The sequence below is a fragment of the Podarcis pityusensis genome (genome assembly GCF_964106645.2).
Source record: "Podarcis pityusensis genome assembly, chromosome: 2".
In the NCBI taxonomy this organism is placed as follows: domain Eukaryota; kingdom Metazoa; phylum Chordata; class Lepidosauria; order Squamata; family Lacertidae; genus Podarcis; species Podarcis pityusensis.
Genome location: NC_138029.1, coordinates 106648558 through 106675613, shown reverse-complemented (window position 1 = coordinate 106675613; position 27056 = coordinate 106648558). Strand labels below are relative to the sequence as shown.

At 46.4% G+C, this 27056-nt stretch overlaps 2 protein-coding genes and 1 long non-coding RNA gene across 5 annotated transcripts in view; 2 read left to right on the top strand and 1 right to left on the bottom strand.

Annotated features, from left to right (window-relative positions):
* LOC308471543 (laminin subunit beta-1-like) overlaps window positions 1-3174 on the top strand; it is a 68994-nt gene extending 65820 nt beyond the window's left edge. For all 3 annotated transcript variants that reach the window (XM_080995591.1, XM_080995589.1, XM_080995590.1), the window contains exon 35: window positions 1380-3174. In XM_080995591.1, the coding sequence (XP_080851717.1) occupies window positions 1380-1513 (134 nt within the window). In that variant the 3' untranslated portion in view covers window positions 1514-3174. The remainder of the gene's footprint in view (window positions 1-1379) is intronic.
* On the bottom strand, window positions 2755-8247 carry LOC308471717. The gene is made up of 2 exons (XR_013983116.1): window positions 5285-8247; window positions 2755-5252 (listed from the first exon to the last, which is right to left on the bottom strand). It is a non-coding gene; the product is annotated as an uncharacterized lncRNA (long non-coding RNA).
* A 2700-nt stretch (window positions 8248-10947) lies between these two features.
* The window catches only part of LAMB2 (laminin subunit beta 2), a 61204-nt gene continuing 45095 nt past the window's right edge, over window positions 10948-27056 (top strand). The window contains exons 1-4 of the mRNA XM_080995592.1: window positions 10948-11330; window positions 19319-19488; window positions 20654-20789; window positions 25832-25905. Coding sequence (XP_080851718.1) covers window positions 11303-11330; window positions 19319-19488; window positions 20654-20789; window positions 25832-25905 — 408 coding nt within the window. The 5' untranslated portion in view covers window positions 10948-11302. The remainder of the gene's footprint in view (window positions 11331-19318; window positions 19489-20653; window positions 20790-25831; window positions 25906-27056) is intronic.

The following is a 27056-nucleotide window of genomic DNA, read 5'->3' as shown; positions in this document are numbered from 1 at the left end:
CTCCACCACAATCGCTCCCTCCAAACCTCCTTGCTCAAGCCCCAACTCTCCTCAGGCCTCAACGGTCAATGCAATGGCTCATGGGATTGCTAGGTGCTTTTTCCCGCACCTTTTTTGCCCCTTCTGGGCTGGTTGAGGGCCCTTTTGCCATTTTAAAAGTCACTTCTGGGTTCAGCGCGCACGCACGTTTGCGCATTGGTCGTTGCCTATAACAGTAAGTTGGAATGTGTACAGCAGTTTGGAGTTTTCAGAGAGCCTCACACATAATTATTACCCCCCGTGTTTTGCGGATGCGGCTGAGACTGAGAGATGGTGATGTGTCAGGGCTGAGACTGAACCCAGTACAGTGGTACCTCGGGTTAAGTACTTAATTCGCTCCGGAGGTCCGTTCTTAACCTGAAACTGTTCTTAACCTGAAGCACCACTCTAGCTAATGGGGTCTCCCGCTGCCACCAGGCCGCCGGAGCACAATTCCTGTTCTCATCCTGAAGCAAAGTTCTTAACCCGAGGTACTATTTCTGGGTTAGTGGAGTCTGTAACCTGAAGCGTATGTAACCTGAAGCGTATGTAACCTGAGGTACCACTGTACATAGCTCAGCTTCATGGGTGCTTTCTCCTCTGGCACATCCTTTTCCACTCCCTCTCCATTAATAATGATAATAATAAATTTTATTTATACCCCGCCCTCCGCAGAGACCGGGCTCAGGGCGGCTGACACCAGGTATAAAAACAATTGATTAAAATACAACTTAAAAACAAGATTAAAGTACAACATTAAAATGCAGCCTCATTTCAGTAGAAATTCAAATCAAAAACTTTTTGGGGATGAAAACGTCAAATCTTCACCAAGGCCAACTATCCAGACTGGTCCTACGTGGGCCAGAAAAAAGCCAGGGAAGTCCCCAACTAGGAGTTCCATCACAGAAGAAGAAAGGAAAAAAGAAAGAGGGGGAGGGGATCAAGTTGATTCCAAGCCAAAGGCCAGGTGGAACAACTCTGTTTTACAGGCCCTGCGGAAAGAAATCAGATCCTGCAGGGCCCGTCTCATGAGGCAGAGCGTTCCACCAGGCCGGAGCCAGTGTTGAGAAGGCCCTGGCTCTGATTGAGGCTAATCTGACTTCCTTAGGGCCCGGGACCTCTAGGGTTTTGCTATTTATGGACCTTAAGTTCCTCTGTGGGGCATACCAGGAGAGGCGGTCCCGTAGGTACGAGGGTCCTAGGCCGTGAAGGGCTTTAAAGGTCAAAACCAGCACCTTAAATCTGACCCTGTACTCCACTGGGGGCCAGTACAGCTGGAAAAGCACTGGGTGAATATGAAAAAACTGTTGTCACCAGGGCCTTGATCCGTCTTAAAAAAAACACCTGCCTCTTCTTTTCAGAGCTGGAAGGGCGCTTCGAGGCCAACGAGAAACAAATGAAGGAGAAAGCAACCGTGCTGCAAAAGCTGGAGGGACAAGTGACCGAACTCCTGCAGTACATCCGGGACAAAGCCACGGCCTATGCTACGTGCTAGGGGCTCTGATTCCTGCCAACTCCGGACTCTGCCACAATGGGGACCTCCTATACATGTCTCTGGCCGTCTCCTCTCTCTGAGACCCTAGCTGTAGATTTGGGGGCCTTCGTGTAACCCTGTTCTTTTTAATCTCCACCTGATTGTACCAGTTAGGCCCGCCTGGGATCAGGCATATCAGGGCGATTTCAATGCCAGCATCTCATAGACACGCAGTTACGTTGTGGTGGTGCCGTTAGGTAAGTTAAGACTCCGGGGTTAATGGGGAAGGGCCGTAACTGTAGAACCACTGCTTTGCATGCAGAAGGTCCCGGGTTCACAATCCCCAGCATTCTCCAGGTAGGGATGGGAAGATGCGTCTGAAATCCTGGCAAGCCACTGCCAGCCCGTGTTGACATTACTGTGCCAGATGGGCCCGACGGTCTCGTTCAATATAAGGCAGCTTCCTATATTTTGTAATTGTCTTACAGGGCCGCTCTCTTTAGAGGGCAACGGGTGTTACCTGAATCGTAACGGTTACCATTTTGAGGTTCCTTCTAACTCTGTCATTCCACTTCAGATTTATTATGATAAGCCCATCTTTCTTATTCTCCCTAGATTTCTGTCCTTAAGTCTCGCCCTGAGACTTAAGACCTGAGACTTGTCCTTAAGTCTCACATCTGTTCAGTCCACAGGCTGTCCCAGAACGGGGGGGGGGGGGGGATAGAAAGCCTTATTCCTGCAGATTATCTGCCCCAATATGTCCACACCAGCTCAATGAATGGATGAGTTCCCCTCTGGGCGACTTCTCGTTGCCCTTGGGCTCTTTTGCTGTTGCCGTGGAAACAAAGCACCCAGCTGCTTCGGCCTGCAGCCTCAGGCATAGACAAGGGACGCAGAGTTCTACCTGTTTTATCAAGGGTAGTGGAAAATTGCCTGTGGCTTTCAGTTCCTCCTGAGGTTTCTTTAACCTCAGCAAAGAAATATATTTAGTCCTGGACTTGACGCCCCATAGCTGCCCCCCTTTATTATGAAATGGATGAAGTCACACAGAGCGCTTCCCCTCCCGCCGAAAAATGGTTCTAGTCAAAAGTGGTATGATGTTCAGCACTTCCTCTGAGAGCTCCCTCCTATTCCACTCAAGATTGGGAGGTTCCTTCTTCCCACTTCCTTTCCCCTATGTGAATTGCCTCAGGATACTAATGATTGCACAAATAGCTTTCAATAGTTGTTTGTTTGTTTCTCTAAGATGACACAGATCCATAGAAGGTGTCTGTCAACTGCTATTAGTCAACTCTTTTGAGCAAGTGAAGGTGCGTTGCACCCAAGAAACGCCATGTTATTTGGGCAACTGAGAATTAAAATAAAATAAAAATCCCACAAGCACATCTTTCCCCCCCCCCCCCAACCTGGCAGTAAAAATATAATAAATTAACAATTTGCTGTCTTTTCATTATACCTCAAATAAGTTGTGTGGGATTCCTCACAACATGGTAGGGTTGACCATGACTCTTTCTTCCTGACCTGCTCCTCCCATCCTGTTGATCCAAAAGGTATATGGGGAAGTGCTGCGCATCAGGGAAGACAGTGATGCCCAGCCACAGAGATTTCCCTCCTGACCAGCACCTCTTAAGAGAGGAGTGTTTAGCCAATCCTTCATTTTAGTAATAAACCCCTTGACCCTCCTGGTTTTCTGGTGTGTGTTTGCATCTCTGTGACTGATGAAGGTGGTGGTATCATGTCCTCAGAACAGCAGTAACAAAAGACAACTATTGCTATACCTTTTGGTCCTAACAAAGGGCATTTGGGAGCCCCTGTTTCTACCTAGCCTAAAAACGGGCTCCTATTCCTTCCAATGTGGATTCTGTCCACAAACCGGTATGAGACTCAACATCAAACTTCTCCCAGCCACTGATCAGAGCCAGAGAATTAAGGGTGGGTGAATAGTGGAAGCCAGATGAGGTCCCCGGTGATGGCATGTGCTGGTGGTGTGGGGAATTATTTCCTTGTGCCTAGCTGCTAGCAGAAAGAGGAAAACAATGTGTCACATACAGTATGTTCTCTTCTGACGGTTCCTTCCAGGCTCTAGAGCTGGGAAGTTAAGAAGAAATGGCCATGACAACCTACACATTCCTTTGTCATCGACACAGCTGAGTTGTCAACTGTTGGCAAGGCCATGATGGGTAGTGACACACTCAGGCGCCCATCTGTGCACAGCTTCCTAAATTTTATTAGGAACATGCTGTTTTTTGTCAAAGCACTGCTGCGTGAACCGGGCAAACATCCAGAGATGCTCTATATACTGTAAGGACACTGGGAAAACGCTGCTTTTATCAACTTCTCCTCAACACTATTACTTTCAATAATATGCAATTTGATAAGATAGGGGAAAAAACCTGAATTCCTGTTTTTTCAGATGATAACCAGCTATCTTCCACATATACCGTATTTTTGCTCTATAAGACGCACCAGACCATAAGACGCACCTAGCTTTTGGAGGAGGAAAACAAGAAAAGAAATATTCTGAATCTCAGAAGCCAGAACAGCAAGAGGGATCGCTGCCCAGCGATGCCTCTTACTGTTCTGGCTTCTGGGATAGCTGTGCAGCCTGCATTCGCTCCATAAGACGCACACACATTTCTCCTTACTTTTTAGGAGTCTTATAGAGCAAAAAATACGGTGATTACACCCAATGGGAGAAGCAGTTTGCCAACGTGATGCTTTAACATCTTTCCCCTTGCACAAAGGCCAGCAAGGCATATGCAGAGTTACCCTGGCTGGGACTGACTCGTCCAACATCACACGTTGGCTCATTGGCAAATGTGGAATTTGCGCCCAGGAACACACACACAAATGAATTTATCACGTCCTATGGCTCTGTGATGCCTGGGAATCGACCTCTTAAAATGGCAAGGCATCTTGTGACACTTTAAAGACTAGCACATTTATTGTGGCAAAAACTTTCCTAAGCCACAGTCCACTTCAGCCGCTGAATCACTTACAATCCCATGGAAACGGGGAACGGGGACATACAGTAGTGAATATACGTTTGCCAATTCAAGATTCACTGTGGCCCTCTGAAAGCTTATGCCATAATAAACCGTAAGGTGCCGCAAGACTCCTCGTCGTTTTTTTGCTACGACAACTCGTCGTTGTTTTTGCCCATCCTATCCATCTGGAAATGTTTAAAATGTGAGTCAGCACTTAAAAACAGGAGCATTTTTGGCCACCCTGGACTGCTTGGACATTTGATCCGCCGCAGTGCGTGTTCTATGAGGGCAGCCTTTTGAACTGGGTGGGGATCCCTGGCTTCCTGTAGCATCAGTGCAATTGGCATCTGAGCTGCTTGATCCTGTCTCTCTGTCCTGCAACTGAGAAGGGTTTTCCTCGGAACTTCCTCCTCCCCCCCCCCCCGCAGATGGTTTGCAAGATGGTTTGATGGGATCTCTTGCAAGGAGCCGTGAATAAAGGAAGTTCTCGTGGTGAGTGGGGTAGCAGCGCGGGATAATTCAGGTCAGTCTGCTGTGGGTTGGGCTCTCTCTGCATGGAAGAGAGAGCAAGCCAGGAAAGGCACATTCCAGCCCAGCTACAGGACCAGCCCACTCTGCACAGGAGAAAAGCTGGAGCATGCTCAGTCCTTGCAGGAATGGGAGCCTTCATCCACCCACCACAGTGAGAGAGAGGCACTGATGTGATGCTGGCAAATCCAAACATCAAAAACAAGATGCTGCACATCCATCTCTCTCTCTCTCTCTCTCTCTCTCTCTCTCTCTCTCTCTCTCTCTCTGATTTTACTCCTCTTCCAATAACTTTGAAAGCGGTAGTGTGCCATGCAGCGGCAATGACTTAATGCTGGGCCTGGCGATCCCTGAGTCTTGGCAAATGTTGGAGATAAAACATTGAATGCAAAAACACTGCCCATTTAGAATGATCAAGAAATATCCACACAGCTTCGAAGGAACGGCAGGGCTGTCTCTCAAGAGAGACAGAATGTGGCAGAAGAGCATGTTGAATTTTCAACTTTCAAATTCCCAAAATGAGGGGTGCCAAAATGTTGTAACATAACCTGGGAATTCGGAAGCTATTTTGGTTAAATTGATATGATCTAGTTTTGGTAAGTAAAATGTGTGTAAAATTACATGGAAATCACCAATGATTGCCAAGTACTTGCAGTTTATTATTATTATTATTATTATTAAGCATTACTTGACTTTATCAGAAGGTAAAATTAAAAACTTACTTGGTTTTCCGAAACAGTTCATATGCTTCTTCATCAAACGTAGACTTACCAAGCTAAATGTTGTCCGATCACAGCAATAATAGCAGATTTCCTCACACTCAAAAACATATTTTTAAGATCCCCCTCACTGAAGAAATTTGCAAAATTTTAAGTTTCACCCTCCTAAAATGAAATGCCCTAATGTGGCAGTTCACTTCTGGGTTTCAGAACCCTAAATGCTGGGGGTAGGAGAGAGGTTTGCTCCAGTTCCTATAGAGTCCACAGCCACCGGAACAGACTTCTTCCCTGCCCCAAGCTTTCAGTCTTCTGAAAGTGGAACCCAGAAGCGGATTGCCACATTCTAGGCATATTGATTCACCCAGCTTTAAAAGTGTTCTAAAAACTATTTGAATATATAAAATATTTCAAATAAATAAGCAGCATACTCCTTTTGTACAGGTAATGCAGGCAGGGTTGGGTTGTGTTTTTTTTTTTGCGAAACCCTATTCCTGTAAGCATGCATCAGAAAAGAGAGGGAGCAGGTGGCGCTGTGGTCTAAGCCACTGAGCCTCTTGGGCTTGCCAATCGGTAGGTCGGTGGTTCGAATCCATGGGACAGCCAACCTAGCAGTTCGAAAGCACAGCGATGCAAATAGATAAATAGGTACCACTGTGGTGGGAAAGTAAATGGCGTTTCCATGCACCAGAAGCGGTTTAGTCATGCTGGACACATGCCCTGGAAACCTGTCTGTGGACAAACGCCGGCTCCCTCGGCCTGAAAGCAAGATGAGCGCCACAACCGCATAGTTGCCTTTGACTGGACTTAACCGTCCAGGGGTCCTTTACCTTTACCTTTTACTGCATCAGAAAAGAGGTGAAGGGAATCCACCCTTTTAATCACCTTTGATTCTCAGTTGGTAAGTGATCGTGAATATGTCCAGAATTTTGGAGGAGATATATATGGTTGTCCTGACCTGAAGACGACTCCTGAGTTTTAAAGAGACAACGTACAACTCTACATTTATAGGAGGAGGAGGAGGAGAAGCTCCTATTAAAGGAAAGAGAAATAGCCATGGAGGTCAGAAGGCGATGGAGAACTCAGTGATGACAGCACACATGCTTTGCATGCTAATGACCTCTGTTTGGGTCATTTGCATACCAAGGTAGCGTGGGAACCCTGGAGAACCACTGCCAATCACTATAGACAACACTGAACTACATCAGTGGTGGGGGAACCTCAGGCCAAGGGGCCTAATGTGGCCCTCCTGACCTTTTTATCTGGCCCTCAGGACCATGACCCCTCTCCCTGTCCCTGCTCCATGTTCTCCTGGAGTGTTTTTGCCTGGCTTAAATGTGTTGTTTAAGGGAGATATTGCCTCTTGCTAGCCTGGATTGGAAGATGTCCAAATTATCCAGCCATGCTATTCCTATATGATTCTGAGCATCCTTAGTGTGGCAGTAGATCTTTTGCAGTAGCACCCGAACATTAGCAGATCGAAGCAGATCAGGGCTGTTTCCAGATGGGTGGCTCATGCTGATAAGACATTCAAGCACAATTGCAGTTGGCTTTCTACGCTGCTGGGAATATTGCACTTTTCCTGCAGATTCATCCTGTTAAAAAACAAAAAGAGAGAAAAGGGAAAAAAAACCAATAATAATGATAAATACTAAAATACAAATAACGATAGATAACCAACAGATCACATCACTATGTGAATCTGAAATTAAGCATATAAATTAATATAAGCTCTCCAGATGTCCAAATTGATGCCCATGTAAAATACCGTATTTTTTGCTCTATAAGATGCACTTTTCCCCTCCTAAAAAGTAAGGGGAATTGTGTGTGAATGCAGGCGGGAGGCTCTGCTCAGCGCTCCCTTTAAAGAGCCCCGTGGAGCGTGTGTGCAGCTCTTGGGGGCTTTTGGGATAGCCTCTTGCTGTTCTGGCTTCTGGGATTCAGAATATTTTTTTTCTTGTTTTCCTCCTCCAAAAACTAGGTCGTCTTATGGTCTGGTGCGTCTTATAGAGCGAAAAATACGGTACGTTTGAATGTAGCCAGAGTAGTGAGTTCCTCCGACCTTTGTGCAATATACAATACATATTTGCCCTCCCAAGATCAAAGTATCTTAGCCACCGTAAGAGCTTGCAAAACCTATGTTGTCCATCCTTTCATCTCCTTACTGTAGGAATATAGTCTAAAAGCATGAAAACATCTCCAAATATCAAGGATTTCGCCACTGCGAAATTGATGTGTCAGCTTCACACCAAAAGGAACGTCTCACTGGACAAGCCCACACCATATGCCTCAGAGAGGCATTCTCAGTTTGGCACTTGCAACATCTGTTTGTATGCCTTCCTATACAAACGTTCCAAGCCAGAGGCCAACGCCACATCTTACTGCAGTGAATTCTTTCTCTCACCTTTCCTCCATCTGCTACCAGTTTGGAAGCCTTCCTTAGGCTAAGGACAGCAAAGGAAGGCTTGGCTTACAATGCCACCTCCCCTTACCTTATGAAGCTCTGGTCCCCCCCCCCGTCCCCCCTCCCCGTTTAATGATATCTTCCTTTTTTATTATTCCTGCTTTTTACCTGACTTTTTACCTGACAGGTTGATAATGTTTTCCCTGTATTTGCTGTTTGATATTACAGTTTTATTGTGATGCTGTGAGTCTAACCATTGTACGCTGCCTTCATTAAATGGTTACCCTTGAATCTACCTCTTTCCAAGCATTTCTCCCAGACTTTCCTAAACAGGAAACATACAATTTTGGATGGATTACCTACATTCTCTGATGAGTTCAAATGATGTGCCCTGTGATAGACAACACATGTAGAATTCCAGACATACCCTCCTTGAAAAAAAGGCAGAGCAATGAAATAAATACACACAGCTATTCAAATTAGGGGTCCTGATTTTAAATCGAAAGGCAGATTTAGGTAATTCTGAAATTAGGCCTAACCTGATTGTAAAAATCCCAGATGAGATCCTAAGAAGCAGTTTGGTGGGACTTACTTACTTATTTGAGGTTGGGCTTCCTATGTGCTTAACAGCCATGTGATAGACAAAAAGTCAACAGGTAAAGCTTTCTATTCACTGTATCTTTACACTGTGGAAAGCTGCACCTGAATAATTTCTGTATGTCATCATGGCAAAGTGATCTAATCTATTCCTATTTGAAAATACCTCCACAGGTGAAAGTCTATTTAATTCCTCCATGAACATTGTTATTAATATGTGTACACACAAACATGTACACACACAAACCATATTGTTTACAGTGGAAATATTTCACAAGAACAAATCTCAGTGCAGCTGCACTATCACTTTCCAGTGATTGTTCCTAAAGATAGCCTCACTTTTAAGTTAAGTCTCAAAACAATGGCAAGTCAGACTCACACGAAGACCAACATCTCAAAACAAATGGGAATGCCATATTTTCCAGCTCTTGAAAGCCAGATGATGCTTGTAGCCTGATGTTGAGGCTATCATCATGTCTCTTGCTGACTATCTCCTGAGAGCAGGCAAATTTTTTCCTCATGACTGTTTTAAGAAATGACTCCCACTATCATTGCAATTACTTCTCCCTCCCTGCAAGAAAATAACACTCTGTTCCGAAGACTAGTTGGCCTGAGACTACAGAACCAGACTCCATCCGTCAGTCACAGAAGAACCAAGGTCTGCTCTGTTGTACGTGTTTGTGTGAGCAGGTTTCCTCAGAGATTAAAAAGATATCAGGCTAATAATAATATGATGATGACGGTGATGGCAAAAATAGAAAGAAAAACATCGAAAAGAGTGGACATAATTTTACTATTTTTTTATTTTACAAATGCTTTCCTAGTCTTTTCCTGTGGAAAGGTACTAATTATTGTGGGCGAATCTAGCTTTCAGGCAATGTCACATTTGACCTTAAGTATGGCACTCTTGTCTCATAGCTGAATGGTGATAATTCTTTACCTGCTCTATGAAAATTGTAACTTTTTAATATGAAAGAAGCTGTAGCTGTCTTTTTAAAAAAGGATTTCACTAACTCACATCTCTTATTTGCTTAAATATGCAGCTCCCAGTCCAGGGTTTGCGTCACATTCTGATCCGATGTGCATAAAAGCATGCTGTGAAACTTACCAAATGCCAAAAAAAAATAACCAGTGTGTCTAAATTTGAGGCCCCTTTTGAGCTTGAGACCCAGGCCAAATGCCTCTCCACTCCACTAATGGGCCCTAACATTAAAAGAGTGAATCAGATGCCTCAGGCAGCAGCTGCTTGGGGTTGGGCAGTGGCAACTGGTGACAACTGAAGCTGCCTTCAGGATATTTTGATTGGAAGGTGGAGTATAAACCTTCGAAAAGAAAAACCAAAAGAATCAATGTGACATAGCAGAGACTTTAGGATTCAGTTACAAATAGCCCAACTCTGACCCTTGTGTGTAGCCTTAAAGAAGAAAGGCTATTTTTGTGTGTCACTTCTTAAAAGGTTCATAATAGGCAGTTTTGGGTGAATAAAATAAGGCTATGGAATAGCCCATCCTGACTATCTGGACTAAGGCAACAATTGTATAAACAGTTATGTAAATGAGAAATGCCACCATGACTGTGTATACACCATACACTGAAAGCACACATACATAAATCCTAATAGTTCACCCCACACACAGCTACAATTCCCAACGCCCTTAACAAACTACAGTTCCCAGAATCCCATGCGGGGACGTGCTTTAGATGTTATGGTATGCCGTCTGCCTCTCAGCAAAGACTGTTTTTATGCGGATAATAAAATAGTTTTGCCGGATCCCTTCTCAAAGCTCAGCAGATCTTCTGAAATATATCGTAAGCAGCCAACTGAAAAATACACTGAAATATCTACGGATATTTGGCTTTATAATACATACATATATAATTATGTTGTGCAATACCCGTAAAGCCAAATACGCGTAAGATTTGCCACTTTTGAGAGCGTTTTCCAAGCAAAGTGAGGTTTGCTATATAGAGAGGACAGGATTGTAAACAAATAAATCCATGCATGTTAAGGCTTTAGTTTTTTTAATTTGCTTCAAGACCTGGCACTGAGCCTCAGCCAGAAATGCACACACACACCCCTCACCTCCTAAATAAACATCGGTCACCTCATTTATTTTTATTTTTAAAAGAGAGAAAAGTCCACCCTTTCTGGATGTGCGTATGTGTCTGGCTGCTGGCTTTACGCAGCAGCAGCACCAGATCCCGGCGGAATCCGCCCCGCGCTTTCCCTCTGGCCTTTTCGCTGCTAACTTTTTCCAACTAAGTTTAGCTTTTGGATCAAGCCGAGGAGCGGCGCGAGGCGACTTCTTCTTTCTTTTTTCCTTTTTTTTCCCCTAAGGGGAGGACGGGGGCGAGGAGGGTTTTCTCGGGACGGAGGCGCCGGGGCTCGGGTTAGGAAAGGCGCAGAGGCATCCAGCGGGGAGGAGGCGGGAACGGCCTGCATTGGAAAGGGGTCCTCCCCATCCGGAGCGACCCACAGGCCGCCCACGCCGCCGGGGTCCTCTTCGCCATCCCTTTGGCTTTGCCCCCAATTCAGCAGAAGAAGAGCCGCCCGCTGCGCGGCATCCACGGAGCTGCCATGAGGCTGTGGGGTTTGCTACTCGCAGGTGAGTCTCCGCCAAGGATCGGGGTCGCGGCACCTGCCTGTCAAAGTCCTGGCAGGATGGCCAGGAAGGAGGGAGGCAGAGAATAGGGAGCCTCATGCTTGAAAGGAGGGAGAACTTCACTTTTGAAATTGGTGTGTGTGTGTGTGTGTACCAGGATAGTGACTTTTAAAACTATTTTTTAAATCGAGGAGGGCTTGAGGGCTTCTTACATCTTTTCTAGAGTCTGCATCTCAAGACCACTGCCTCTGTGCCACCCTTGCCCTTCCCTCAGGGCGGCTGCGGGGGGTGCCCAAGCCAGAGAAATCACCTTTTCTTCTCACACAAATGCCCTGATGGTTGTCCTCAGTGTGGCCGCTCATCCTGGTGGGGCACTGCCAGGTTTCTGCTTGGCCTGATGTGCCCTGTTTGAGGGTTGGGGGCACCTCTCTGAGATTCCCCAAAGGACAGGCATCAAGATGGTATAAATAGGGTCTGGTGGTCTTCTTCGCAGGGCATATATTCTTAACTCCTACTTTCTACTTGGGGCATACGGTGGTCTAGTTTATATTGGCTAAAGTGGGTGTGGGTGGGTGTGTGCTGATATTGGGGTCCTATCTGCCCCGTTCTACAATGCCTCACTGCTTGAGGGTTGCCAGCAACTGCCATGTTCCCCCAACAACAAGATTCTATGGTGGAGAAGGCTGCACCTGTTGATTTGCCACTTAGCAGCCCTACCTCCGCTTCTCTCAGGCAAGCGGCCCAATCCTATGCAGGTCTGCACGGAATAAACTTTCAGAGGTTGTGGAGGAACCCCCTGTGAGCAGCTGCTGCATAGGATTGCACCTTACTTGTGTCTCATACGGAGGCTAAGGATGTGGGTGATGTCTGGATGGTCCATCTGCTGCCAGCGGACACCCGTTTTTGTCTCGTTCACAAGATCACACCAACATACTCTTGTGTTAAGTAATCGGAAGTCAGTGCCTTCCATCTGCACGCTGGACAATCGCTTTTGCAGGTTGAAACCTCCACTTTGCCGACAGATATGTAATGGGAAAGAACCCATTCCGGTTCTGGGTGTGCAACCACAAGCATTCATTTGAACGACGCCGAGGAGTTGCTAATCTGCGTCAAGTGTTCTTGGGTGCGTACCCTGAGAGCTGATGTAACAAGTTAAACATTTGTAGAGTAAGGAGCCTAGGCTTTGGCTGAAACCAACCATATGGGGTCGTGGCAATAAGCAAAGACAAAATTAGAAGGAGAGTAAAAATGTGTGTGTGTGTGTGTAAGTGAATAATGTCTGTGTGTATGCATGGAAGAGAGATGCCTCTATATTTGGCTTTGGTGAAATGTTTCAGCCTCTGAGAAGTCACTTCGTCTCCCTTCCCCTTGGTTCTTGAACTGGGGCTTATCAGCAGTAGGCTGATAATTTAATTCTGGGTTAAGTGGTTTGGGATAATTATTATTGCCCCCCAGGTCAGTTTTCACCAGCCTGGTGCCCTCTGGATGTTTTGGATGACAGTGCTGGCTGGGGAGGGGGTCATAGGGACGTCGTCAAAAACATCTGGACGGTACCAGGTTTGCGAAAGCTGCCCTTGATTCATTCTTACCATCATTAACTCCCGTTTCACTTGGCAGTAGCTGTGTATTGAAAGAATAGCAGGGAGGGAAACCCACCATTGGCTCCGAGATGTTAAGGGGCGGCTGTAGGTGTTCATTCTCAGGGCTACTTTGATGCTTGGCACACTGCCGTTGCCTCACCATTTTAGCAACTAGGATGGCTAAAGACTATATATAAGTGATGGCTCTTCCTGCCCTTTCAGGGTGTGCGTAATGAGTTGGGTTGGCATCCTAAACCGTGCTTGCAAACACGAATCGGCCTGCTTTTCCAGTTTGTTCAACTTAAAACAGTACGATAGACAGTCTATATGTGGGGTGAGGAATTTTAAACATGCATCTTCGGGGGCAGCGTTGCAACCACCCCACCTGCTTCGTTTTGTCTCTCCGTGCCCCTTTCCTGCCTCCAGAGTAGGGTGGGCGCCTGGTCTGCGTACTCCCACCCTCCATTCCCAGCCAACCTTGGGTTGGGGGGAGCTGCGCACCCAGCCCCACCAGCTGGAGTCTTTGTCCCTGGCTCCCTTTGAAGCTCTGGCTCCAGGGGATTTGAGGCTCAGAGAGCTGGCATGGAGCCTGGGAGCAGCCTTGCAATGTGAGAAGGTTGGGGGGGGGCGCTAACAGGAAGGACCCACACTTGCCCCACCTCAGCAGCTGTAGAAGGAGTACCGAGTACCGAGTGCCGCAGTGTTGGGAATGTGCTGGCAAAGGAAGGAATGGTCCTTGAAGTTTTCTTCAGCTGCAGGGCCATCATCTCTCTTCCCCCCATCCCATGTTTCCCTTGCCAGTTTGCAGTGAAGTGGAGGGGCAAGGTTTGTGTGCAAAGACCGCTTGGCATCCAGCGGGACCCAAACTTATCCGAGCTGCGATCTCCGCTTGGTGCTGTGCCTCCGCCTCCCTCTTTTTAGCAGGCTCTCCGATGGATGTGAGCTCTTATAAAGCCATTGTTTCACGGCTTTCGGCCCCCAGCCCCCACGTTCCTTGGCACGGGGCCAAGCTGGCCGGACAACAGAGCCAATCCCTGCCACGGTTATTTCTGGCAGGGCTGCGGCTTCCGCTCCCAGGCCCCATGTAGTTGCTGAGGGCAGAGGAGGCGAGCAGAGGCATTTCACGCCCCCCAGCCCCCCCCCTTGCAGGGTGAGCAGCAGAAACAGGTGGAAGCGTCTGGTGGCGGATGCCTAGCTGCATGCGAAAGGAGATGTCTAGGAACCTCCATCTCTAGCGCTGCAGTTATCTATCTGCGCTGGGCTGGGATTGTTGCACTGCCAAGTCCTGGGTGTGTGGCCAGATCAAAATGGCAAAAATTTTCGTACTGGGGGTGCCCCTTTAATCTGAATAGGGTTGGGCAACCTTCATTGTCTCCCAGTACGTTTCCGAGCACAATTCAAAGTGTTGATGCTGACCTTTAAAGCCCTAAATGGCCTCGGTCCTGTATACCTGAAGGAGCATCTCCACCTCCATCATCCAGCCCGGACACTGAGGTCCAGCGCCGAGGGCCTTCTGGCACTTCCCTCGCTGCGAGATGTGAGGTTACAGGGAACCAGACAGAGGGCCTTCTTGGTAGTGGAAGTCCCTCCCACCAGATGTCAAGGCAATAAACAACTATTTTACTTTTAAAAGACAACTGTTTAGGGAATTTTTTAATATCTGATGCTGTATTGTTTTGTATTGATGGAAGGCGCCCAGAGTGGCTGGGGAAACCCAGCCAGATGGGCGAGGTATAAATAATAAATTATTATTAATTATTATTTATGGTGAACTGACTAGATAGGTTGCTGCTATCCCTGTTTTCTCAAGGAGGAATGGAGCAATAGAGAGAGTAGGATCCGAACCCAGACTTTAACAACTCTGGTTGATTACTGAAATATACTCGGAGTCGTGTAGTGATTTCATGCTCTTTATTGCAGCTTGTAGAACAGAAGTTGAATTTTCCCCCCAAACCTCAGGCTTTATATACATTATTTACACAATGGGTCCTGTCTGATTGGCTGGTTCTGCTTCCCTCCTGGAGCCTGATTGGGCTGCTACTACAGGCCAATCACTTGTTCCATTCTAGGATTCTACCGCCCTGATAGGCCGATTAACTTCCTCCTGGGACCTGATTGGGCTGCTCCTATAGGCCAATCAGTTGTTGCATTCTAGGATCCTACCTGCCTATTGTTCTAGGATCCAAGCTTAGTACATAACAATTACCATTTTGTTTCATTTATTCTCCCCCTTCCTATGAATGGTTTCTGTGGGGCTCGAGTGGTTTGCCATCCAATGCAGTGATTTGGTCCACATATCTGCAGCACCACCAATTATCTCGACAGAAGTGGTACTTCTAGCACAGTCCCTGGAGGTTTGGATCACACTGACCTTCCCCTCCCCTCGTATGATTAAAAGCACTTTGGTAACTCTGAAGAACTGGCATTCGTCTGTCTCCCAAATGCCATAGATATCCACCTATCCTTTTATTCAGGGCTAAACAAAGGGCTCAGCCACACTTCCATAGCTGCTAGGTTTTCCAGGCTTTCCAGGTCTGTGTTTGAGTAGTTTCTAATTTTTGCGCAGGGAAAGCCTGCATTTTACTTGCTGAATCAGAGCAAACAGCAACCGGGTTTTCCGCGGTTATTGCCATTTGTTCCGATTCACCAGTAAAATGTGGATTTTCCTGGGGAAAGTGCCAGGACAAAAAAACAAAACTGTGCTCAGACGCAGACGTAGAAATCCCAGACCTGTGCCTAGAGAGCATGGAGCAAATGTTAAGTGTGGATGAGCCCCAAGTCTGACACGAGAGCTCTGCAAATAGGAATAGCTTTCAAAAGATTTAACAGTAGCCATCTGGACTGGGTGGCTTCCATTGGAATAATGGGAGTTGGTAGCGCCCATTTGCCCCACAGGGCAAAATAAAGAGGTACCGGTATGCTTATATGATTTTCACATCAAGAGGGGCAGCAATGCAAAAAAAGCCGCTATACAGTGGTACCTTGGTTCTCAAACTTAATCCGTTCCAGAAGTCCGTTCCAAAACCAAAGTGTTCCAAAACCAAGGCACGCTTTCCCATGGAAAGTAATGCAAAACGGATTAATCCCTTCCAGACTTTTAAAAACAACCCCTAAAACAGCAATGTAACATGAATTTTACTATCTAACGAGACCATTGATCCATAAAATGATAGCAATAACCAATGTACTGCAGTCACACAATCAATCCATCAGTAGCTGAACTGGGTTCCACACAGTCACAAAAACAAAACAAAAAGAGCTGCAAAAACAAAAAACACAAAATAAATAGCAAAAACAGACAGACCTCAGCATAACACTCAAAACGGAAGCATGGCACTCAAATTAGAAGCATTGCACTCAAAACGGAGCACGTTCGGCTTCCAAAAAAAGTTCGCAAACCGGAACACTTACTTCCGGGTTTGCAGTGTTTGGGTATCTAGTTGTTTGAGTACCAAGGCGTTTGAGAACCAAGGTACCACTGTAATTCAGGATGCTTACAGACTGCTGATGTTTTTGGGTGGAATTCAATCACATATCGGCAATTTCAGGTTGCACCATTATGTTTGACTGGGAGGTCTTCTTGTGAAAAAAACCCAATTTCCCCAAAGGCTTAGATTTTTTGTGATCAGGAAAGTGGCTGGGGGATGCATTGGGAAGTGTCTGACCTCCCCATGAACAAATCAGAATGAATGCTCAATAAGTAGCTGGTGTCTTTCTAATCTCCCTGCAAACAGATCAAGACGACTGCCCAGTAAACAGGTCATCTGGAAGCAACCTTGCTGTGTTGACTCATAACCGAAGAACAAAAATAATATTTTGATGCCAAAGAAACCCAGATTCTCTGTTCAAAACAAAGGATGCTGAGAAGCAACAGTATAACAGAGCTGGTTAAATCTGAACGAATGCTTGAGCTTTGCCTCAGGCTAAAGAGTGCAAGTTGTCCCTTTCCCCTCTCTGAATGTAAAGGTTTGTTTTGGGGTGGAAAAGTAAATAGTGACGGTAGGGTAAGTGGCGGTGTCTGTGAAGGGGTGTGCATGAAGGGGCTTGACTGGAGGCCAAGTGAAACGAGCAAGAGCCCTGGAATGCACAAGAGTTCGGTGTATTTGCCAATCACTGCCTTTATATTGTCAAGAAAAAGAAAATAAGACGGTCAAAGCAGCAGATCAGATGGGAACACCCATAAACTGCTCTTAACAGGAAAACCTTTATTGTCAAAAAAATCACCTCAAATGGAGTAAATCGGATATAGTTTTGCATAAACTGTATCCTCAGGAATCTGGAGGGTGGGGGGAAAATCCAGTTCTTAATCAGAGTGCCTTGATGACATCGTTTCATTAAATTTGGGCATTATCCAGCCAAATTAAGCTCTTGGGAGCGCTCCAGATTTAAGTGGCGGTGCTGTGGGCTTATTTCTGAGTAGATGTGCATAAGGTAAAGGTAAAGGGACCCCTGACCATTAGGTCCAGTCGTGGACGACTCTGGGGTTGCGGCGCTCATCTCGCTTTATTGGCCGAGAGAGCCGGCGTACAGCTTCCGGGTCATGTGACCAGCATGACTAAGCCGTTTCTGGCAAACCAGAGCAGCGCACGGAAACGCCGTTTACATTCCCGCTGGAGTGGTACCTATTTATCTACTTGCACTTTGACGTGCTTTTGAACTGCTAGGTTGGCAGGAGCAGGGACCGAGCAATGGGAGCTCACCCCGTCGTGGGGATTCGAACCGCCAACCTTCTGATCAGCAAGTCCTAGGCTCTGTGGTGTAACCCACGTGCCACCCGCGTCCCTAGATATGCATAAGACTGGGCTGTAAATCTCTCTCCCTGAAATTAGTGGGACTTTTAAAGTGCTCACCAGTGAGTAGACTGTGCCTTTTGATTCCAATTTGTCTGCTTGCTTTCAAAGGTACCTCATGATAGCTAAAACCTTGGTTTTTAAAATGGACGAAAGCTGAGATTGTCTATAATCTACATTTTATTTCCTCTCCTTATTGGCGCCTTCTTTCTCTCTGTTATGACCTCAGATGCTGAAGTTATATCTTTCTAATATTTGGAAGTCCTATCATAATCCTCTGGACTGTGGAGTTCCATTGTCTTGCCATTTTATGGATGCCAAATCTTCCGCCACCCAACCGCTGACAGCAGTCTAGCTAGTGGGTCTGATTTGCACTTGAACTCCAGTTAATACATAAGTACCATCCCTCTACATGCCAAGCTGAAGGAACTCTTCCAGAGAACTTTTTTAAATTCAGTATTCATCCAGATTTGCTTGTGCAAACTTTACACTATGGTTGGACTATGCCTGGCCTTTATTGAGCATTCATTTTGATTTGTTTACAGGGTGTTTATATCACAAGGGACATTCGTCCAGAGGTCGCCAACGTGGTGCTCTACAGATGTTGCCAGACTCCAACTCCCATCAGCCCCAGCTATCATGATCAGTGGTCAGGGATCATGGGAGTTGTAGTCTAACAACACCCGTATGTCACCCTGTTGGTTACCCCTGGTTTACGGGCTGTTTGCATGTCTTTCAGTTGATCCTTTAGTCACCCCACACTTTCTGAGACAGTTCCTCTCCACTTTCCAAACTGCAAAAAGTCAGGTTTGTTTATTTCTTTAAAGGGCATAGCTGTCAACTTTTCCCTTTTCTTGCGAGGAATCCTATTCGGAATAAGGGAATTTCCCTTTAAAAAAGGGAAACGTTGACAGCTATGTTAAAGGGGTGGATTTGTTGTACAGTGGTACTTCGAGTTAAGAACTTCATTCGTTCTGGAGGTCCGTTCTTAACCTGAAACTGTTCTTAACCTGAGGTACCACTTTGGCTAATGGGGCCTCCTGCTGCTGCTGCGCTGCCAGAGCACGATTTCTGTTCTCATTCTGAAGCAAAGTTCTTAACCCGAGGTACTATTTCTGGGTTAGCGGAGTCTGTAACCTGAAGCACCTGTAACCCAAGGTACCACTGTACTAGGATGTTGGAGTACTTTTACCTATTTAAAGTTTCGGTATGCGCTGGGATCCCCCCCTGGCAGTCTGGAATCAGTCAAAAACTCCTCATATCTATTACATTTAAGCATTTAAAAGCATACAGTGGTACCTCGGGTTACATATGCTTCAGGTTACACGCGCTTCAGGTTACAGACTCCGCTAACCCAGAAACAGTACCTCGGGTTAAGAACTTTGCTTCAGGATGAGAACAGAAATCGTGCTCTGGTGGCGCGGCAGCAGCAGGAGGCCCCATTAGCTAAAGTGGTGCTTCAGGTTAAGAACGGACCTCCGAAACAAATTAAGTACTTAACGCGAGGTACCACTGTAATTGCATCCATCACCCGTAAGATGAGCCGAACCTCATGGACCCAGCCACAGTGTCCCTTGTTCTGTACTCTCTGCTCCTCTCTCTGCCTTCCCTGTCTCCACAGTGCTGGGGGGAGCTCTCTGCCAGGAGCCTGAGCCCCCCCATGGCTGTTCCCAAGGCAGCTGCTACCCAAACACGGGAGATCTGCTGGTAGGCCGGGCCGACCGCCTCTTCGCCACCTCCACCTGCGGCCTGCGGCGTCCCCAGCCCTACTGCATTGTCAGCCATTTGCAGGTAAGTGTTGCAGAGCAAAGCTTGGTGGGCAAATTATTTCTTTAAAGGACCTCTGTTCTGAGCCTGAGAGACTCGATAAGGGAAAAGCAAACACTAGAAAACTGAGCACCGACCAAACTGGCAACTGATGCTTACTTCAGCACTGGTAACAGGACAGCATCCTCTGCTCTACCTGGAAGCGGCAGTTGAAATAGAAAATAAAAAATTGCCCAGTAGCACCTTAGAGACCAACTAAGTTTGTTCTGGGTATAAGCTTTTGTGTCCATGCTTAGGAAGCGCAGACCAGGTCTGCTTCTTGCTACTCTTGGGAGAACTGCAGACAGGAAGACCCCAATTCAACCTGGTCACTCCTTCTCTCAGCCTAACTCCTTGCAGGAGGCAGGAATAAGGGAGAAACATGCATGCCTCTCTGAGTTCCTCACAGAAAAGCCTGGGTGTGGTTTTTTTAAATAATAATAATAATAATAATAATAATGTTATTTACTATTTTTATTTATACCCCGCCCTTCCCGGTTCAAAAACTGGGCTCAGGGCGGCTAACAACAAATTTAAAACACTTTAAAACACTTAATTATAAAAGCAGCATAAAATACGGTATAAAAACATGAATAACAATAAAATTCAAAAATCAGTTAGATAATCCCCAGGGCTAGCTGGCTGAATTGTAAAATAAATAACTAAAAACAAATAACAAAGAGGGTAGGGCCCAAGCCAATGGACTTAAATGACAAGAAAGGGAGTTTTAACTGCACATTAGGAAGAACTTGTTGACAGCGTGAACTGTTTGAGGGTGGAACAAGACTAACTTGGGAACTGCTGGACTCTCCTTTAAGAGGTTATTGAGCAGAGTGTAGACGGCTCTTGAATCAGGTATGCTAAAACAGCAGATCTGGTGGTTGAACTAGATGACTTTGGAGGTCCCTTCCTGCTCTTAGATTCTATGGAAGTTTGCGTGCGCACACAAAAACCCACAGGTCATTGGCACCCTGTACCACTAGCTTCTGAGATTTCACCTGGCTCTGCTCAAGGAGAGAGAGAGAGAGAGAGAGAGAGATGAAAGTTTAGTTTCTTTAGATGCTGTTTTCTGTACCAAACCCCTCCTTCGCCTGAGGAGTGTGATCATGTGGCGCATGCATAGCTCAGCATACGGGTATCTCTCTTGCAGGACGAGAAAAAGTGCTTCGTGTGCGACTCACGCCGGCCCTATCAGGCCTTGTCCAATCCTAACAGCCACCGCATTGAGAACGTGATCACTGCCTTTGCTCTCAACCGCAGGAAGGCCTGGTGGCAGTCGGAGAATGGTAAGGAGCGGGGGTTTCATCACATGATTCGATTTTTGTGCAGCGTGTGTTTACTTGCATACGTGTATATATATTTTTGCTTACTTGCATAGCAGGTTCTTTCAGCTACTTTTAAAAACCTTTTCAACCTGAACCACGAGGGCTAAAATCTTGGGCTTGAGTCCAAAGGTTCTCTTCCTTCACCAGAAAGCATCTTCCTCTGTCGGAAGAAGGGCACCTCTGAGTCCCACAATTTTTCGGAAATGAGACATTTGATTCTTGACTTCACGCACTGGACTCCACCATGTTAGAAACAGAAGTCCACAGTTTTGGCTGTGAGGATGTTTCCTCTTCCTCTTTCTACATTTGCCCGAGGGCCTTCTGGTGGTTCCCTCACTGCGAGAAGCAAAGCTACAGGGAACCAGGCAGAGGGCCTTCTCGGTAGTGGCGCCCGCCCTGTGGAACGCCCTCCCATCAGATGTCAAAGAGATAAACAACCACCTGACATTTAGAAGACATCTGAAGACAGCCCTGTTCAGGGAAGTTTTGAATGTGTGACATTTTAATGTATCTTTAATCTTTGTTGGAAGCCGCCCAGAGTGGCTGGGCAAACCCAGCCAGATGGGCGGGGTACAAATATATTATTATTATTATTATTATTATTATTATTATTATTATTACCGTTTCTCATCAAGTCTGCACACCCCACCCTATATGGTACATGTCAGGGATATTAAATTCCATCTACATCAGGCAATCCTTCTTTAGAGGGAAGTTTGTGCATGTGTGTGTGTGTCCTTTCCTGCTCTCGGGGTTGTGTGTGGCCCTGTGACAAGCCCTGTCGCCTCACAGCTGGGTGAACTCGCTGTGCCCCGGTTACGTGAGCCTGCAGAGAGTGCTCTTTGTCTGGGACATGGCACAGCTGAGAGAGTGTCCCCAGAGCCCTGTTCCTTTCCTTTCTCTCCTACGCAGAGGAAATGCTGAATCATACCCAACAGAGTCCCTTCTTTCCTGGACCTGGGCCAGGCGGGGGCGGGAGACAACAGAGGAGGGGCCTGCTACTTGCAGGAACACAGTGCTGCTTCCAGTTGTGGGAGCCTTGGCTCTATCTAGCAGCCTGACCGTTCCCGTCCTGGGTCATCCGCATGGCACTTACACTGCTAGGGACCCCCTCCCTAAAATCTGGTACCACCTGCACAAGAGTTTTCTGCATTAATCTAGAACAGTCTTCAGCAACCTGGTGCTCTCCAGACGTTGTTTCGACTGCAGCCACCAGCAGCCCCAAACCAGTGATATATACTTTTTGGCATGAGGTTGTCATCCATATTTTGCATTGGCAAAATCCTTGATATTTGCAGATATTAATTATAGGCACTCATCCACTCTTCCACTTGCCCCAGGTCTGGAAAGCATGAATCCAAGCAGATTTGCCTTTGTCCCCGCTGCTCTTTAGTGCTAAATCGGAACAAATGGCAGTCCACAAAAAAACCTGATTGCTGTTTGTCCCGATTCAGCGCTAAACTGTGGGTTTCCCCAGAGAGAAATTGGCAGTCTGAATGGAGGTTTGGGTGAGCCCATCGTCTCTTAGTGTAAGTCTCTGAGCTTGCAGTGGGCTTGCAAATTCTGTTGCCCTGCTGTGAATCTTCACGCTGCAGAAATATTATTTTAAAGCGCATTAACTGTATCACTGTTAGTACAAGGATTCACAGCAGGACAACAGAAGTGGATTTTGAGATCCCTTTGTGAGCAATCAATTTGTGCCTGGAAGGATAAATAACCACCATCTATTATGGGACGGCCTGAGGACCCCACTGCCCTGGTTACATTTGAACACACTTTTACATAGACATCAATTTTTTTTGGAAACCTATTTGGAGGGCATATATCAATGTTTATGTTTAGCTTAAGATGGGTCTGTTGATGGTTATTTCACCCTCGGTGTGAGCTCATGGTAGTACTGTTGTTGTTATTAATAATAACAGTAATATTCAGATATTACTTTTTCTTTATTTTATGTATTGTAAGTATTCCCCCCCCCCTTTGTTAGATTTGCAAATTAATTAATCTTGAGTAGGGTGCAGAGTGGGCCTGGGAGAGGGGGGGTGGTCTAGGGAGAGGCCTGGAGGGCCACATTTTGGCCCTGGGCCTGAGGTTCCCTGCCCCTGCTCTGTATCATTGTGGGCAATTAAAACAGAAGTTCCCAGAGCTGAGTCCTATTGGATTGGCGAGGCCTGAAGCTGCCACGTACTTACACTAGGCCTAACAGGGTGTTGGCTGGGCTTGTTGGGTTTCCCTCCTTTTCCTACATGAGCCAAGCTTGCTCCCTGGAAATGCACCCAACACATTCTGCGTAGCAAGATCAGCAGCGGTGAGTTAAGGGATCTTCCCGCTGAGAAACAAGCCCCTGAGAAGCGTCTGAGAAACTCCTGAGCACGGTTTGAAAACTGCTTCCTTGTAGAATGGAGTTTTGCTGAGGACTCTAGCACCGACCCCTCTCCCTATGTGTCTGTTTTGTGTGTTTTTTTACAAAATTTTATTAATTTTTCCAATTATTTTTAACAATATCACATGTAATTAACTAAAAAAAAAGAGAAAAAAGACAGATACAAGATTCCCTTGTACCGTTAGACCTCCCTCCACCTTTCCATGGTTTCCATATTTAACATTTTTTGCTGCATATTTTATCTCATTTTACATGATAAAGCTATTTTAGCCATCTCACCACTTCCTTTTTCCTGTAAGACCAATTGCAGTCATTAACAGGTTTACCACACCTATCAGCCAATCACCCATTCCTACCACCCTTCTGAGTAATGCCTCTCCCCACCCTCTCACTAGATTTAAGGGTCTGGTGACTTCTGTTTCAGTGTATCTGAAGACGTGTGCTTGCACACAAAAGCTCATACCAAGAACAAATTTAGTTGGTCTCTAAGGTGCTACTGGAAGGATTTTTTTATTTTATTTTTTGCATATTTTATATCCTCTATTCCACTTAACGTCCATATCCTAAGTCTCTGTTATCTTAAAAAGGTAAAGGTAAAGGGACCCCTGACCAGTAGGTCCAGTCGTGGCCGACTCTGGGGTTGCGGCGCTCATCTCACTTTATTGGCCGAGGGAGCTGGCGTTCAGCTTCCGGGTCATGTGGCCAGCAGGACTAAGCCGCTTCTGGCGAACGAGAGCAGTGCATGGAAATGCCATTTACCTTCCCGCCAGAGCGGTACCTATTTATCTACTTGCACTTTGATGTGCTTTCGAACTGCTAGGTTGGCAGGAGCAGGGACCGAGCAATGGGCGCTCACCCCGTCGCAGGGTATCGAACCGCCGACCTTCTGATCGGCAAGTCCTAGGCTCTGTGGTTTAACCCACAGCGCCACCTGCGTCCCTATCTCTGTTATCTTACAAGTGTCATTTAAGTCCTCAACTGTTTATTTTTTTTTATATATATCATATTTATTAAAGTTTCCAGAAATATAGAAATACAAAGAAAAAGAAAAAGAAAAAAAAGATACTTGAAACCTTACTTTCATTACCTACTTTCTGGGACTCCCCCCCTCCCCCTCCCAATTGTATTCCCTTTTCATTAATTTGGTTCTACAAGCTCTCACTCCCAATTTGAAGCTTAATTTGTTTAACCCACTATCCAAATTGAATTGTACAAATCTTACCACCGTCCCACATCATTAACAAGAAAAGAAAAAAGATTTTCCCCAAGATCCACCCCAGTTCCTTCCACGAATTCCCTTTTTTAAACACGTCCAATCAAAATAAAATGACATACGTAAGTTATATAAAGAAATAGAAAATAAAAGATATAAAAAGATTCAAAAGATGATTACACAGCCTTTGGATTCCAAATCTCCCCCCCCCTTCCCCGGTTTGAATTCCCCATGTCCATCAGTCTATATGTTATCAGCCTGTAGGTCTCAAGTCATGGCCAAATTTCTCCCCAATTCCATCTTGCCGGTTTTCTTTTAATTTATTAATTTTAATAATATTTAACTTCAAACGTCCAATCTAACAGAGGCCTTTAATTTCCTTGATCTTTACCACTCCTCCCATTGTTCTTTCCGTGTCGTAGTCAGTCCTTTGTTCTTCTTATTCCTCACTTTCTCAGGTTTCTTGTCCTGTGCAGCTGCTAAAACGTTCTAATTCAGAAATCTGGTATCTCTACAGAGGTTTGTTATTCAGGAACAAAAACTTACGTCCAGTCCCTTCCTTTCTTCAATAGAAAATTCTATTGTCTCCTTTAATGTAAATACCTCTGTAGACAAAATACTATTTCAGTTTTGCAGCTTTCCCAGCCTGTGCGAATCCCGGAGTATTTTTCCACTTACGACCGTTCTTGTAATGTCCCGAAACCCCTCTAGGGGGATTGTAATAACTTTGTATCCTCTAATCCAAAAGTCAAATTGTTGTTCCTTATTTTCCGACAGTTTATATCCATATTGCAGCAAATTGTAACAAAATTAACCAGCAAAGTCTTCATAACAAAGTCCTCTTTATATTCCCATCGTGGAATTAATGATTTTTATCAAGAGTATACTTCCCTTTCGACCTTGGTTACCCAGTCCTTGTTTTGGAATGTTTACAATAGGGGGGGGATTGACTTCCTTTTTAGATCGCCCCCGCTCATGCCTAATCCGAAAAAAAATTCCTTTTTTTTCTCCTTTTGAACCCGGTTTCCCAATTACTCACGGGTTGTTGTTAATAGTCCAAATTTCCAATGGAAGAAGTCAGCGCTCTCCGTCAAATGGCATGCGGCTGCGCTCGGCAGGGAAAGCAGAGGACTCAAAGCACCACGCCGCTCCCCGGCACCCGATCCGAAGCCTTTAAAAAGGCTCCTTCACGAGTCGGGAGGGCGCTAATGGTGCCAGCCAAGTCACCCATGTCCACGGGCTCCGTGCCCGTGGTTTTTAAGGGTCCCTGCGTCGCCGGCGCGGTAGGACCCAGCCCCTGCCGAGCAGACTCCCTCCGGAGCTCGGAGGGAGTCCGCCATTCGGCGATGGCGCCAACCCGGAAGTAAGTCCTCAACTGTTTACAGGGGTCTGTGTCTGTCTCTCCAGGTGTGGAGCAGGTGAGCATCCGCCTGGACCTGGAGGCTGAGTTCCACTTCACTCACCTCATCATGACTTTCAAGGTACATCCCAGTTGGGAACAGGTGGGCTTCTTCTCCAGTGATAGGGATCCACGCTTCCTCAAGGACATCAGAAGAACCTTGTTGGGTCGGACCAAAGGACCGTCAAGTCCAGCACTGTGTTCTTGCGGGGATGCAGATGAGAAGCCCGCAAGCGGGACATGAGAGCAGTAACGCCCTCTTGCCCATGATCCTCAGCAACCGTAATAGTGCCTCTGATCATGGAGGTAATGCAGCCATCGTACGGGTCAGCATCCTGAACATTAGCCACCATCCCCCACGAAGCACGAGATCCTCAGGATGCATGAGTGACTGTCTGTTTGCGTGTCAAGACCCCGCAGCCACCCCCTCGTTGGGAATTAACACACACAAGGACACAGATATTGGGTTTATGTTATTGGGCAAATTTGGCCACAACTTTATTGAATTACAGGGACGCGGGTGGTGCTGTGGGTTAAACCACAGAGCCTAGGACTTGCCAATCAGAAGGTCGGCAGTTCGAATCCCCGTGACGGGGTGAGCTCCCGTTGCTCGGTCCCTGCTCCTGCCAACCTAGCAGTTCAAAAGCACATCAAAGTGCAAGTAGATAAATAGGTACCACTCCAGCAGGAAGGTAAACGGCGTTTCCGTGCACTGCTCTGGTTCTCCAGAAGCGGCTTAGTCATGCTGGCCACATGACCCGGAAGCTGTACGCCGGCTCCCTCGGCCAATAAAGCGAGATGAGCGCTGCAACCCCAGAGTTGGTCACGACTGGACCTAATGGTCAGGGGTCCCTTTACCCTTTACCCTTTACCTTACCTTATTGAATTACAGAATGTGAGCGGTATTGGCTTAGGCATTGATTGGACCTGACTATATCTGACTCCTGCCTGATGCGCAGTAAGTCCGGTAAGGGTAAACCACTGGATGGAGGAGCCCTGTCGATGCATACCAACTCGAGCTCCCCCTGGTGTTCCCGTTGGGGTTGTGTCATGGCCCTAGCCCCTGACCCGGGCTTCGGGTACAAGATCAACACCCCTGGATTCCTTTAACGGAATACCCTTGAGCTTGGAGGGGCAGGTGATGGCCACACCTCCCCTCCCCCATCACAAGGTCAAACAATGCCGCCCTAACAAAGTTGTGACGATTGCTACGAGGTAGGTGAAAACCAAATG